The sequence below is a fragment of the Dendrobium catenatum genome, unplaced genomic scaffold (assembly GCF_001605985.2).
Source record: "Dendrobium catenatum unplaced genomic scaffold, ASM160598v2 fragScaff_scaffold_1482, whole genome shotgun sequence".
In the NCBI taxonomy this organism is placed as follows: domain Eukaryota; kingdom Viridiplantae; phylum Streptophyta; class Magnoliopsida; order Asparagales; family Orchidaceae; genus Dendrobium; species Dendrobium catenatum.
In genome coordinates, this window is record NW_021319944.1 from 328,313 (window position 1) to 340,802 (window position 12,490).

The 12,490-nt window shown below is 36.3% G+C and overlaps 2 protein-coding genes across 2 annotated transcripts in view; one reads left to right on the top strand and one right to left on the bottom strand.

Annotated features, from left to right (window-relative positions):
* The window catches only part of LOC110097447, a 28,368-nt gene extending 25,636 nt beyond the window's left edge, over positions 1 to 2,732 (bottom strand). Inside the window, exons 1-5 of the mRNA XM_020823821.2 lie at positions 2,569 to 2,732; positions 2,402 to 2,484; positions 1,062 to 1,206; positions 749 to 889; positions 586 to 668 (exon numbers count right to left, since the gene is read on the bottom strand). Of these exons, the coding sequence (XP_020679480.1) occupies positions 586 to 668; positions 749 to 889; positions 1,062 to 1,206; positions 2,402 to 2,484; positions 2,569 to 2,685 (569 nt within the window). The 5' untranslated portion in view covers positions 2,686 to 2,732. The remainder of the gene's footprint in view (positions 1 to 585; positions 669 to 748; positions 890 to 1,061; positions 1,207 to 2,401; positions 2,485 to 2,568) is intronic.
* A 7,572-nt stretch (positions 2,733 to 10,304) lies between these two features.
* LOC110097430 (probable leucine-rich repeat receptor-like protein kinase At1g68400) overlaps positions 10,305 to 12,490 on the top strand; it is a 3,273-nt gene continuing 1,087 nt past the window's right edge. The window contains exon 1 of the mRNA XM_020823799.2: positions 10,305 to 11,451. Coding sequence (XP_020679458.2) covers positions 10,305 to 11,451 — 1,147 coding nt within the window. The remainder of the gene's footprint in view (positions 11,452 to 12,490) is intronic.

The following is a 12,490-nucleotide window of genomic DNA, read 5'->3' on the forward strand; positions in this document are numbered from 1 at the left end:
TTCTCTACGCATTCTCAACCAAGAAACGGAGGAACTAGGAGGCAAGTTTGTTCAATGATCGTGTCATGCCCGATTGTGCCGCACGCAAAACATCTAAACTCTGATCGTCATCAATAATCTATTGTTTTCTATAATCAACCATGTCTCCCATCTTACAAGCTCTAATACCAATTTAGCGTGCCGGCTAACAGGAAACACAAACAACACCAACAATATTAAACATAGAAGAGGAAAATAACCAAGTGAATAAAAATGAATTGTATTTTGTATGCCTCTTTTGTTCTTCTACCAGAATATATATTCTACAATTCCATAATACTTCCTCTCTAATACTAAAATTGCAACATAATATAAAAGTAAGTAATGTTCTTTTTAATAGAAAAATAAATAAAGCTGAAATAGAGATAGTGGAGCAAAAAAGAAATAGAAAAGGATGCGAGAAGCTATTCATCCAAACATATAATTCTCTGCATCATAAAACAAGCCCTAAATCATCATAGGCATAAGGAAATAGAGAAATAAAAAAAGGGCCTAATAAAGTCCACGTCCCTGAATTAGAAGAAACTATAAATAAAGAAAACTTGCCATTCAGTGAACCCGCCAACTGCTAGGCTATTCCCGTCGGACCCCTTCTCTGCTCTCCTTAACCACCAATTTCTCAAAAAGACCTAGACATTCGTATGTGCATTGCAGAATAAGCATGATTTAACATTGATACTGAGTTGAGCAGACAAGAGTGGGAGCATACAGTTTTCTGCTGAAATGATGGGTCAAATCTGGTTTCAGGCTGGTGCTCCAGCATTTTCCAATCATAGGGATTGCTCCCAGAGGACTCCTCAAAAAAAATGTCCCAAGAGGAAGGAAACCCAAACCAAAAAGCATTACAAACCTGCAAAAATTCCCTATAGCAATGTAAAAAACCAAATGGAAGTAACTTATTAATTTCATAATGGCGCTAGAACAGCCAGTCCTCTTTATTAAATTCTGTATTACCTCATTCATAGAATATATGCTAAATAAAAGCAAAAGACATACATGAGTAGCCATAAAACTTCACAAACCTCAAGAGGGAACCCATTATCAATAGTTCGAGTTTTGTTGATAGAACCCTGGATCCTTAAGGTGATACCATCAGCCGTCTCAAGAGTACAGTGATCATGGCGTTTGATGATAGGGGCAGATTTGAAAATTCCCACAGCTTCCCCCCTAACGAAATAAAACAAGTTCCAAACTATTGAGAAAGTTTAGACAGACTTTTTTTAAACATAAAAAAATAATGCACAATAATTAGGTTATTAGACAAAAAGGTGGGATGAACACTAAGGTATTTACTAGGCTCTATTGCTAGTTTGCTACCGATCTTGATTTGAATCAAAGTTGAGAATACTTAAAGTCTTAAAATCTACCAAAAAAAACTACACTTTAAATGCCATCATCAGGCCAAAAGTCATCCTTATTTGTACTCTTGGTTTGAAGAATTAAAGGAGATTAGAAAAAAGAAAATGAACATGTAAATGAAAAAACAAATTGAATTTAGTTTTCACCCACTTGTTTGGATGATGATAAATTGAGTGAAAAATATTTTCCTTCCTGTTTAGTTGATAAAAAAAAATTAAGTTTTTGTGTTTTTAGTTAAGAGAGGGCATGTGAATTATCACAAACATCAAATAATTTTTTCTTTGCATGATGATACATTGTTTGGCAGACAAAAAAATTAGGTGTTTTGCTTCTTATTTAGATATCATATGATTTACAGTGAAGATGGCATAAATTTCTCTTCCCGTTTTTCATTAGGATTTAGTGAGGAATCGTCAATGGAAAATAGCATTTATTCACATTTTCTAGGTAAATCAAATTACCTATCAATTACATTAAGTCAAACACCAGACACGAAGTGGTGAAATAAAGAACATTTATATTCCATCCAATTCCTTCAAATTAAACATAATCTTCTAGTTGTTTGAAGCCTAGTATGCGGGCAAAGTTCCAAGTTCTCCACTGACAGTTTGTCTGGCTGTTTCATTGCAGGTTATCATGCTTTTCAAGTTTTAAGCACACGATGAACGTGATCACAGGGATTTCTAAGTCTTCATACATGCTTGATAATACAAACATCCTCCTTTCAAATTGTACTACGATCTCATAATATGCAAAACAGTTGGATGCATTTAATTCGCACAGACAACGGAGGAACCCGGCAGTCTCAACCCTATAAAAGCTCGGCCTTGGACCAGCAAACTTGAAGACGACATCGCAGAAATAGCGAAGCACATATACAGCATTGGAACCACAGATCATGATATGAAAATTCCTGAGCAGTGCAGTAAAAAAAACACTCCCAGAGTGAAGGAAAACCTAAACCAACGCGTGGGAAAGAACAAGAAATGAAATAAGGGTTTGCCTTTTGGTGAATCCACCAACTGTTAGCCTCTTCCCATTATAAGCCTTCTCCGCTTTTATTAACCACCACTCGAATAACAAGACCTAGACATAAAAGAGTAAGGAACAGAGACGCACATTGAAGCCATTTTGAACTGACGGGGGAGAACGAAAGAGAGGAAAACGCACCTCTTTCTGCTGAACGGGAGGGATGCGAGGGTTTTCGGGCTTGGACTCCGGCGACCGCTGAGCAGCCACAACCTTGGACGCCATAAGGGAGAGCGAACCGACTGAAGGAGCCCGCATTCCGCCGAAGTGAAATGTTTCATAAAAAGGCGGTGCGAGTAACGTTTCGACGAATTCCTTTGTTTTTAACAAATTCATACCATGGATTTGTTAAATTTTATTATTATTATTATTATTATTTTCATAAAATCATATTTAGCAAAAAGTAATAATTTGTATTAAAAATGTTGAAAAAAAAAATTAATTTTTAAATTTATTTTAAAATAAATATAATATATAAATAAGTTATATTATGCTCATTTTAAAATAAACCAAAAAGTTAAAACATTTAATCAAATATTCCAATCTAATCTCTTTTCTTTTCGAAAATATAAATATAAAATTAATATTAATAATAAATTATTTAATAACAATTCAATTGCTTAGGTGAAGAACTTCTGAGTTAGAATATTAGGAAGAAAATTTTAGCAAAATATAATTTAATAATTTTGAAATTTATTTTAATATTGACATATTGCATGAGTAATTTACATTAGATCAAGTTCAAGCGAATTTAATAAATTTAACTTTTAAAATAAAAATTTCAAGTGAATTCAAGATTCAAAATAATCTTTACTAAATTTAAAAATAATTATAATTAGGCTGGTTAGTATTTTAGAAATTTTATTTTTTAATTTCAACTTTTTAATTTTGTAAAAACTGGGTTGTGCTAACCCAAAAAAAGTGCATGAACTATGTAATAAATAATTCACATGTGTTAGGTTCTGATAAGTCATCAGGTTTGTGTCGAGTCAGGTACTGATAACATATTATGATCCATGTAATAAACACATTGGATCCAAATCAAATAATTAATTATGATTGAACCAGATTTAAGTAAGATCAAAATCCAATCAATTAACCCCATTTGCCACCCCTATATTATTCTTATTGCACTTTTGGTCATAATATTTGAAGATACAATTGGGGACTTTGGGATGTCCTTTATTTTATCTTTGCTATGAGCTGGTGCGGATCCCCATTATGTTCAGCGAAGCAAATGCGTCCTCTAAACAAATAAATAAAAAAAAACTCTTTATAATATGATTTTTAGGTTATTTGTCCATTTTCATGCATTTTTTAGTCTTTATTATAAGAGTTTTTAGGCAACTGCTGATGTAGTGGATCGTCGGAGAAATCGACCTACAAGAAGGATTTCGATCCCAATCCAGTGAAGAAGAGGAACAAAAGCTTCAAAGCTTTAAAATGTCATAATATTCTTCAATGCCTTTCCCTACTACAATACTTGCTTATATAAGCTAAATAAAACAATATAGAAGATACCTGTAAGAAGCACATAACAAACTAATTAAAATATGCATAAGAAGCAATATAGTTAAGATGCTTTGCATCATTCTCCCCTTGCGTTAAAAAGGGATTGACTCCGTCGAGATGCGTTATTGAAAGAGAGGTTGAAGCAAAAGACAAATTCCTGAATCGAAAATTTTGTTCTCAATATTTCCCTCCTATGGAGTCGCCTTGTGGAAGTCCCCAAAACTTTGCAATAATGTCATGTTGAGAGAAGTAAGATCAGCACTTCTTCTAAGGAAATATGGGAGGACAATCGCAAGAGCATTAAGGCATTGCTGAGAGAGGTTTCATGTTATCACCATTACTCGAATGCCAGCTGCTTTACAGTCCTCAATAGCTTGGTAAACTTCCTCACATGGAGGATCCCTCAGCCCAACCAAACCAGCAAATATGAGATCACTTTCTATAAAAGCATAATTAGAAGGATCAAGTAGAAGCTTAGGAGCATGATGGCCTTCACCATCATAATTAAAGAAGTCAGCAACATCGTCCTTGTAAGCAAATCCCATACAACGTAAGGCATTCGTTGACATCTCGTGAACAACTTGTTAAATTAGAGATTTTGAGCTTTCAACCAGCCTGACAACAGAACCATCTAGCAACTGAATGTAGAAACTTCTCTCCAACAAACTTTCAACAGCTCCCTTTACAAGTAGGGAAATAGTTCCTTTATCTGTATTTACTAACACTTTCAGGCCAGAGCTTCTCCTATTTTCTAAATTCTCTCTACTTGCCACCATCTCATAAAGAACACAGTCATAGAGCTCAAGTCCCTTTTGCAGGTTATCAAAATACTCTTTGTCCGCAATGTGAATTGTTGAAACCAAATCCACCTGAAGAAAAGGACTAGCCTCAGCTGGAACTTTATCAAATTTCTACACAACCTCCTCCAGCCTCTTCAAGTTAGGATCGTAACCTTCAGTGACATTTCGACAAACAGTTTGGATGCATTGCACTGAATCAATTTTGTCAATCGAATTCAGACAGGGCATGTTCACACCTGCAGGGAAAACATTCTCAATACCACTTCCAATGGTTTTGCCATACACTTCAATACCATTTGTATTTATTTCAGCAATGCTAAGGGTATGAAGACCATTACATACCTCCATAAAAATGGGCCTCATGTGAAGTTGCATTGATCACCGAATCCACTGGATAGATGATTCCTTTAGGCAAGAAAAATTCGATCTTGAACTGCACTATGATGTCATATCTCGGTTGTTGGTTAGTTACGGTGGAAATTTTCTGTGGGGAGAGAACACGAATGGAAGGAATAACCCGGGAGCACTATGTGCGGCGTTCGCTATCTTGATTACAAACTCGGTCATGGTCATGATCGCCACTTGGGTGGTGGTTTGAATTCAGCATTCACGATACAAGAGCATATGGGACGCTAGAGCTGATCGGAACAAGCGTCACTCGGGTCTTGCATGTGGGAGGCAGCCCAGCGGGCTCGGGTGGAGCACATTGGAGGTGGATCGACGAGTCCTGCGTCAGATCAAAAGAGATTGTGTCCCTGGATTGTTGGTGTGCATTATTCTGCATGATTCTGTCAGCGATAGTAGGATGTGTCTGGACTGGGGCTTGCGGAGCGGAGCCATCATCATCGGACGATGTCGGGTCGGGATGTGGAAGATTAGTAGGATGATGGAAGGCATCGGTCACAGGCGCATAGAGAGTCATGGGCGGGCTTGGTCTGGTAGCTTGGAGCACGGGAAGGTCCGCCGGTCGGTCGAGAGATAAAGCAGAGGCAGAATTGGAATCAGATCGTGTGAGATCGGGCTCGACGCCAAGAACTAGATCACGAGAGCATAATGGGAGCGGGGGCGAGAGCTCTGTGCGTGAGGCCGGTAATGGCGTAGTGGTAGCGGCGGGATCGGGTTGAACGTCAGTTATGGGAATGCCGTCATGCGGGTTTGAGAGTTCTGGCGAATGGAAAACTCGTTTGACGGAATGATTTGGGGAGTATCCCGCTCCTGGAGATGTGTTTATTGGAGCGGGATCGAGCTGGAGCGAATCAAGCTTGCAGTTCCGTTTGCAAGGCGAAGCATACGAAATTTGCGAATCTAGCAAAGGACATTGGAATGGAGGAGGGTCACGCCACCGAAGCAGGAGTTCGAGCGGAGGGTAGTCATCAACCACAGTGGGTATATTGCGCGATAGATGGCGTTGGCGTGAAGAGGCTGAGAGGAGCGAAGAAGAAGAATACCTTGGTATGGTCACCGAAGACATTCACATCTTCCTTATTGCCCGAAGGTTTCTGTCAATCCGATCAAGGTTTATGTCTACCCGATCGAGTGATTCCTTTGCTTGAGCTTGATAAAAGGCGATCCGGCTTCGAGCATCGTCGATAGCCCACCTTCCTTGGAGTCGATCGTCGTAGACCGCCAATCTTATTCTGCGGCTTTGATCGTCGTCGACAGCCGACCTTATTCCGCAGTTCATCGATCTTCACAAGCTCCAGGCTCTGATACCAACTGATGTAGTGGATCGTCGGAAGGTCCGGGTTCGTATTTACGACCCGTTTACCTAACCGGGTCGGGTTAGGGTCAACACGTTTGAACCCGGGTCAGTTCCGGGTCCGACCCGAACCCGACCCATGACCCGAAATTGACACCCCTAGTCGGAAGAATCGACCTGCAAGAAGGATTTCAATCCCAATCCAGGGAAGAAGAGGAACAAAAGCTTTAAAGTTTTAAAATGTCATAATATTCTTCAATGTCTTTCCCTACTACAATACTTGCTTATAGAAGCTAAATAGAACAATCTAGAAGATACTTGTGAGAAGCACATAACAAACTAATTAAAATATGCCTAAGGAGCAATTTAGTTAAGATGCTCTGCATCAACTGCCCCCCTAAAAGTTATAAAATACAATTGTCTTTAGGCAATTGCCTCAGCATAATTAAACACATTGTGTAGAGATGTTATTGTTAGGAAATGACGAACCAAATAAAAAGAGAAATAGTAAAAAGAATTCATCATTTTAAGGCAACTTCAACATATATTTTGTAGAAATTAAATGATCAATTATCTTTAACGATCATTTTCTTTTTCTCTTTTTTTGGGTCGTTATTGACCCATTTTCTTGTAGTAAAGGGTTCAACCAAATTTAAGGCAACACCAACATTTATTTATAAGTTTGCCCCCCTTAAAATTAAGGCAGAGTACGCCCCTAGCTATGAGAGTCACTGAAGGCACCTTCTCAGGTTGTAGAATAAGCTTGTGTGAAGGAGCACTGTCTTGTTGGAATGGCCGGTTGTTCCAAGCCTGTTTTAAAGGACCCTACCCACTTCCCAGCAAGAAAAGTGTCGTCTTGAGAAAGACCAAAGGGAAATTAAGATTTCGTTTGGGACGGCTTTCTTCATGTTTTTTTTAAACAGTTTTTTAGTAAAAAATTAATTTTTTTATACTAGAAAGCTACTTTAAGAAACATTAAAAAAGCCGTCCCAAACGAAGCCTAAGTTCTCGGATTAGTAGATAAAATTATTTATTTTTCTCCTTTTCACCCACTTCTCTACAATCTTTCCATTTCATTACCTTAGGCTCACTCTCTTTCAAATTTCGCTAAACTTTCATCCTCAAATCTGTTTGCATTGAGATGGTGTTGCCAGACAAGAAATTAATTTCCCGTGTGATTCGCGAGCAGATAAAGCTAATTATCATAATTTGAGCCAGCTTAAGTGGAAAAAAGGAGAAGAAATCTATCTATTCTAGCAAATTCATTACCCGTATTGATACTTAAGCATTATGTTATCTATTCATCGAGCAGTATTATGCCTTATTTTGTTCAAAATATTCATATCTTTCACTGAGGCTTCTGTATCACTAACCTGTACTACTCATCTTCATCTTCTATACTCTATAGTGTTTACTTTATCTAATGAATACGCTCATAATTTTTTTTTCTAAGTACCTATCTTTCAAAAGATTGAAAGATCATTCACCTAATTTTCTATTGAGACGATTTACATACACCACGATATAATCAAATAAGACAAATAAATGAATATATATATATATATATATAATTAGTTAGTTAGTTAGTTAGTTTTGTGTGGAATATGATTGTGTCGATTATTCGTGTTGTACTGGTGATTGAGAACACAATTCTACATGTTAAGCTCGGCGAGGGGTTGCAGGAAGTCCTCCCCCTGCTTTGGTTTGGGTGGGACCTAAAAGCCAAAAAAAGTTCCTCGTACAACTGCAGAGCACCGCTGAATTGTGTACCTGAGCATCCCGACACTGTATAGTTTGCTTGGAGAAAGGCAGTGAGAGAATCGTTGTAGGGATTCAAACCTCGACATTGCTAGGGGGCACTGCGACGCTCAAAACACAGACGCTGGGACATTGTTAAGCAAACTGGAAACAAAAAATTGTGCGTCGTAGCATCAATTTGGAGCGTCGTGACACCAGTTTGTAGCGTCGCGGCGCTACAAGATGCTACGAGATGGACTGATATTTTTCATTCTCATTTTGCATTAGGGTTGTGTCCCTTGAAAGTTTATTTGATGTTTTGTCTTTGTTTGTTTGTGAGAATGGTGCAAAGGTATAGAGAGACAAAGAGAGTATAGAGATATGTACTATATCTCCCAAAATTTTATAGTGAATTTATTGGTGTGGTGCGGCTCCGTGATTTTTCCCGGTTTCATATTTTTTTCAATTTAAGCCCGGTGTTCTTTCTTTCCGTAGCATTTACTCTTTCATGTTTGCGTTCACTTCGTGTTTTACTTCCCCCAATAATATAGAAGCTCAAGATTTACTTCCCCCAATAATATAGAAGCTCAAGATTGATAATAATAAAAAAATCTTTTGGACCTTGCACATATAAATTACATCTTAAAATGACATATCAAGGCAAGCAACTTAAGGCAAGATTTGAAAATGAGAAAAGAGCGTGGTTCTGTGTAGTTAAGCTGTAAAAATCAAATATTAATGCTGTATAAATTAGATATGTTGTATAGCTTTCCTTTTAAAAAATATATCATATATCATTTTTAAGCTGTCTAAAAGCACTTATGATAATATGAACTAACATTTTTTTCAAAGATTAAATATATATTTTGTGCACCTGGCAGCTAAAAAAAAAACAACCAAGTCGCCACATGGCATGGAAGAGCTCAACAAATTAGTGATTGGATGTTCAATTGGTGATGCTTAATAAAAAAATGCCCAAGTTCAAAGCATGACTATAACAAACCTCCTAATTGAAGGCTAGAACTAGAAGTAACCATCAAACCTTTTAAATTTTGCAAGAGGAGATTTATTATTATATAGTTTAGATTACTTTCAACAAAAAAGTGAAAAATGAACTTTGTGATTACATAGTTTAAAAAGCATGATAATATTATTATGATTTTATTATCACGTGTTCATCTACATCCAATAAAAGGAGTCTGAAATCAAAATTTAGGTTTAGAATATTAGTTAATTCCTTAAGAATTTTTGTTTATTTAAGGTTTTGAATGCAACTATATGAGATTTCCTCCTTTCTTTATTACCCATAAATGCTAAGGCTTCATTTGGTATAACTTTCTTATTATTTTATGAAACAATTTTATTGTACATTTTTTTTTTTAATTTGAAAATTTTGTACTAAAAAACCGCTTCATAAAGCATTAAGAAAGCTGTTCCAAATGAAGCCTATGGCTTCGTTTGAAACAACTTAGGCTTCATTTGAAACAGCTTTCGTGCTGCTTTTTAAGATGGCTTTTTAGTTAAAAATTTTTAAATTCAATAAATTTTTGTACTAAAAAGTTGTTTTAGAAAGCAAAAATAAAGCCGACCCAAACAAAACCAAAGTCAATCTAATATGTTCAATGTCATTGATCTTAATATCACATCGCATTTGTAATCATTTTTCTAGCTGCTGAGGAGTTTAAAGTGACTCATGCGCTCGGAATGCTGATTTTTCTCTATCCGATAAAGAAGAATTCCTTGAGACAACCAAAAGCATCCTTGTCTACAAGCACACAACATTTTGCTGTTAACAAGAACCAGATTCCTCTCGATCTCCATGATCAAACACCAAGGTTCTTGTTTCTTTTGGTACCCTCTCAACGTCGTTTCCAATCTTTTATATATTCTGTACTGTTATCACAGTGACAAATTTTGAGCAAAATAAAATGAAGCTAAAAGAACAAATACATCAAAGATCATAATTACATGACAGATTTACGTCGTTTGGTGATATTCATTTAAGGAGTTTATTGAGAAATCTCACATCAGAAGTAAAATAAGAGTTTAATGAGTTTCACTCCTTCTGATATATATAGTTCCTTCCCCAGCTTCCATAGTTACACCAATCTGAAAGTTCTGAAACTTGAATGGAGCTATTCAGACACCTCCACTGCCTTTTTCTCCTTCTCCTCCTCCTCTCGTTCTTCAAGACCTCATCTCCTTCACATGAAAAACCATTTCCTGACAACCATGACCTCAACACCCTTCTATCCTTCAGGTCCTCTTCTAATCTCTTCAACCCTTTTCTTCAAACCTGGGAAGGGAGAAACCCATGCTCTGGTTCCTGGCTCGGTCTCAAATGCAAACAAAATACAGTAGTGAGTATCAGACTTGACAATGCCTCTCTAGTTGGCAGCGTCACACCACTTCTTCAACTAAACAATCTCAAAGTCCTCAGCCTCAGAAGAAATGCTCTCAGTGGCTCATTGCCGCCTATGACAAACCTCACACACCCAAATTTGAAGCGCCTCTTCCTCTCCCACAACCAACTCAGTGGAACTCTAAGTATAAATCTCCCCTCCTTGCTCTCTCTAAGAGTAGAGTACAATGGCTTCTCTGGTGACCTTAAAGACTTCCATTTGCCTCTCACAATGGACTTCAACGTCTCGGCGAACCACCTTGCCGGAGAAATCTCTCCAACTCTTTCAAAGTTCCCAAAATCATCCTTTGGAAGCAATCTAGCTTTATGTGGATCACCTTTTCCAAGTTGCAAGAAGGCTGTAAAAATGCTTAATAGAGAAAAACTGGCTGACACCACAGTCCTCGCAGTAAGCATAGGAAATATAATTTTGATTTGTGTGACTTTTGCCTTTCTCGTTTTGATGTACTTATGGTTCAGAAAGAAAAAATCAATTTTTCAGCTTCAGTCTACTGTTCATAATTTTCCTCCAGATAAGAAAGATGAGTGTGAAATCGTTATATTTGAAGGAGGAGAAAGGCTTAGTTTGGACTGTCTTTTGAAGTCATCGGCTGAAGTGCTTGGTAAAGGAGTTTGTGGAAGCACTTATAAGGCTCTTCTTGATGATGGGAGGATCGTAGCAGTTAAGAGGCTTAGTTCAGTGAGGTTTGGAGCTCATGGAAAGGGACATTTCAACAGAAAAATGAGACAAATTGGAAGTTTGATCCATGAGAATGTTGTTTGCCTTAGAGCTTATTATAATTCTAATGAGGAGAAGCTTCTGGTTTATGATTATATGCCAAATGGAAGCTTGCAATCGCTTCTGCATGGAAGCAGTAAGTATTTTCTTGATAAATTAAGGCTCCGTTTAAAGCAATTTTTTAGTACAATTATTTATTTTTTTTACTAAAAAACTGTTTTAAGAAGTAGTAATAAACTAGTCCCAAACGAAGCCTAAAAATAACAACATAGAATGATTTTTTATCATAATTTTTAAATTTTTGTTTAATAATAAACATGCCTTATCCTTGTATCTCCCTACTAGAGGGATAGCCATTCACATTGTTGTTCAAAATCTTATATGCAAATACATATGATGGAAAAACATCTTAAATAATATAATTAATTATAAGAATAATGTAAAGATAAAATTTTCTATGTCATACATAATTAATATGATTCTTCTCGGATTTAGACTTCTCTCAGACAATTTTTTTGCTACAGTTTTTCTGTTATTTAAAAAAAATTGTACTAAGAAATTGCTTTAGAAAATAATAAAAAATTAAGAGATGAGAGTCAATCCTAATCCTTTTTTTATTCCACCATTAAACATGCTTGACTAGATGAAAAATGGCCACTAAGTATTATTGGTGAAGTCATTTTTTCACTGTATGATTTGAAGTGAAAATTGCATTTGCTTTATCATAAATTATTATTTTTGGCTATTTTCTTCTTAAAATTACAGAAAGTCAATGCAACAAATAAATCACATTTATTTTAAGTTTGAATTGCTTTTCACTTCCTTGGAAACAAACAACCTATAAATGTGCATGGAAGTGCGCTTTTTGTGATATCTTTCATATTATTTATGGTCAAAATAAACTTTTGATTATTTATGATGTATCAAAACATCTATTCTTTATAATTTTGTTTTTATAGTCTGCCAAACATAATTATGTTGATTGACTCATTAAATAACAAGGAGACCATTTTGATTATTTTTTAGAATGCAAATGTGACTTAGGCTTCGTTTGGGACAGCTTTCGTACTGCTTTTTAAAACGGCTTTCTAATACAAAAATTTCAAATTCACTAAATTTTTGTATTAGAAAGTTGTTTTAGAAAGCAAGAAAAAAGCAGTTCCAAAACAAAGCCT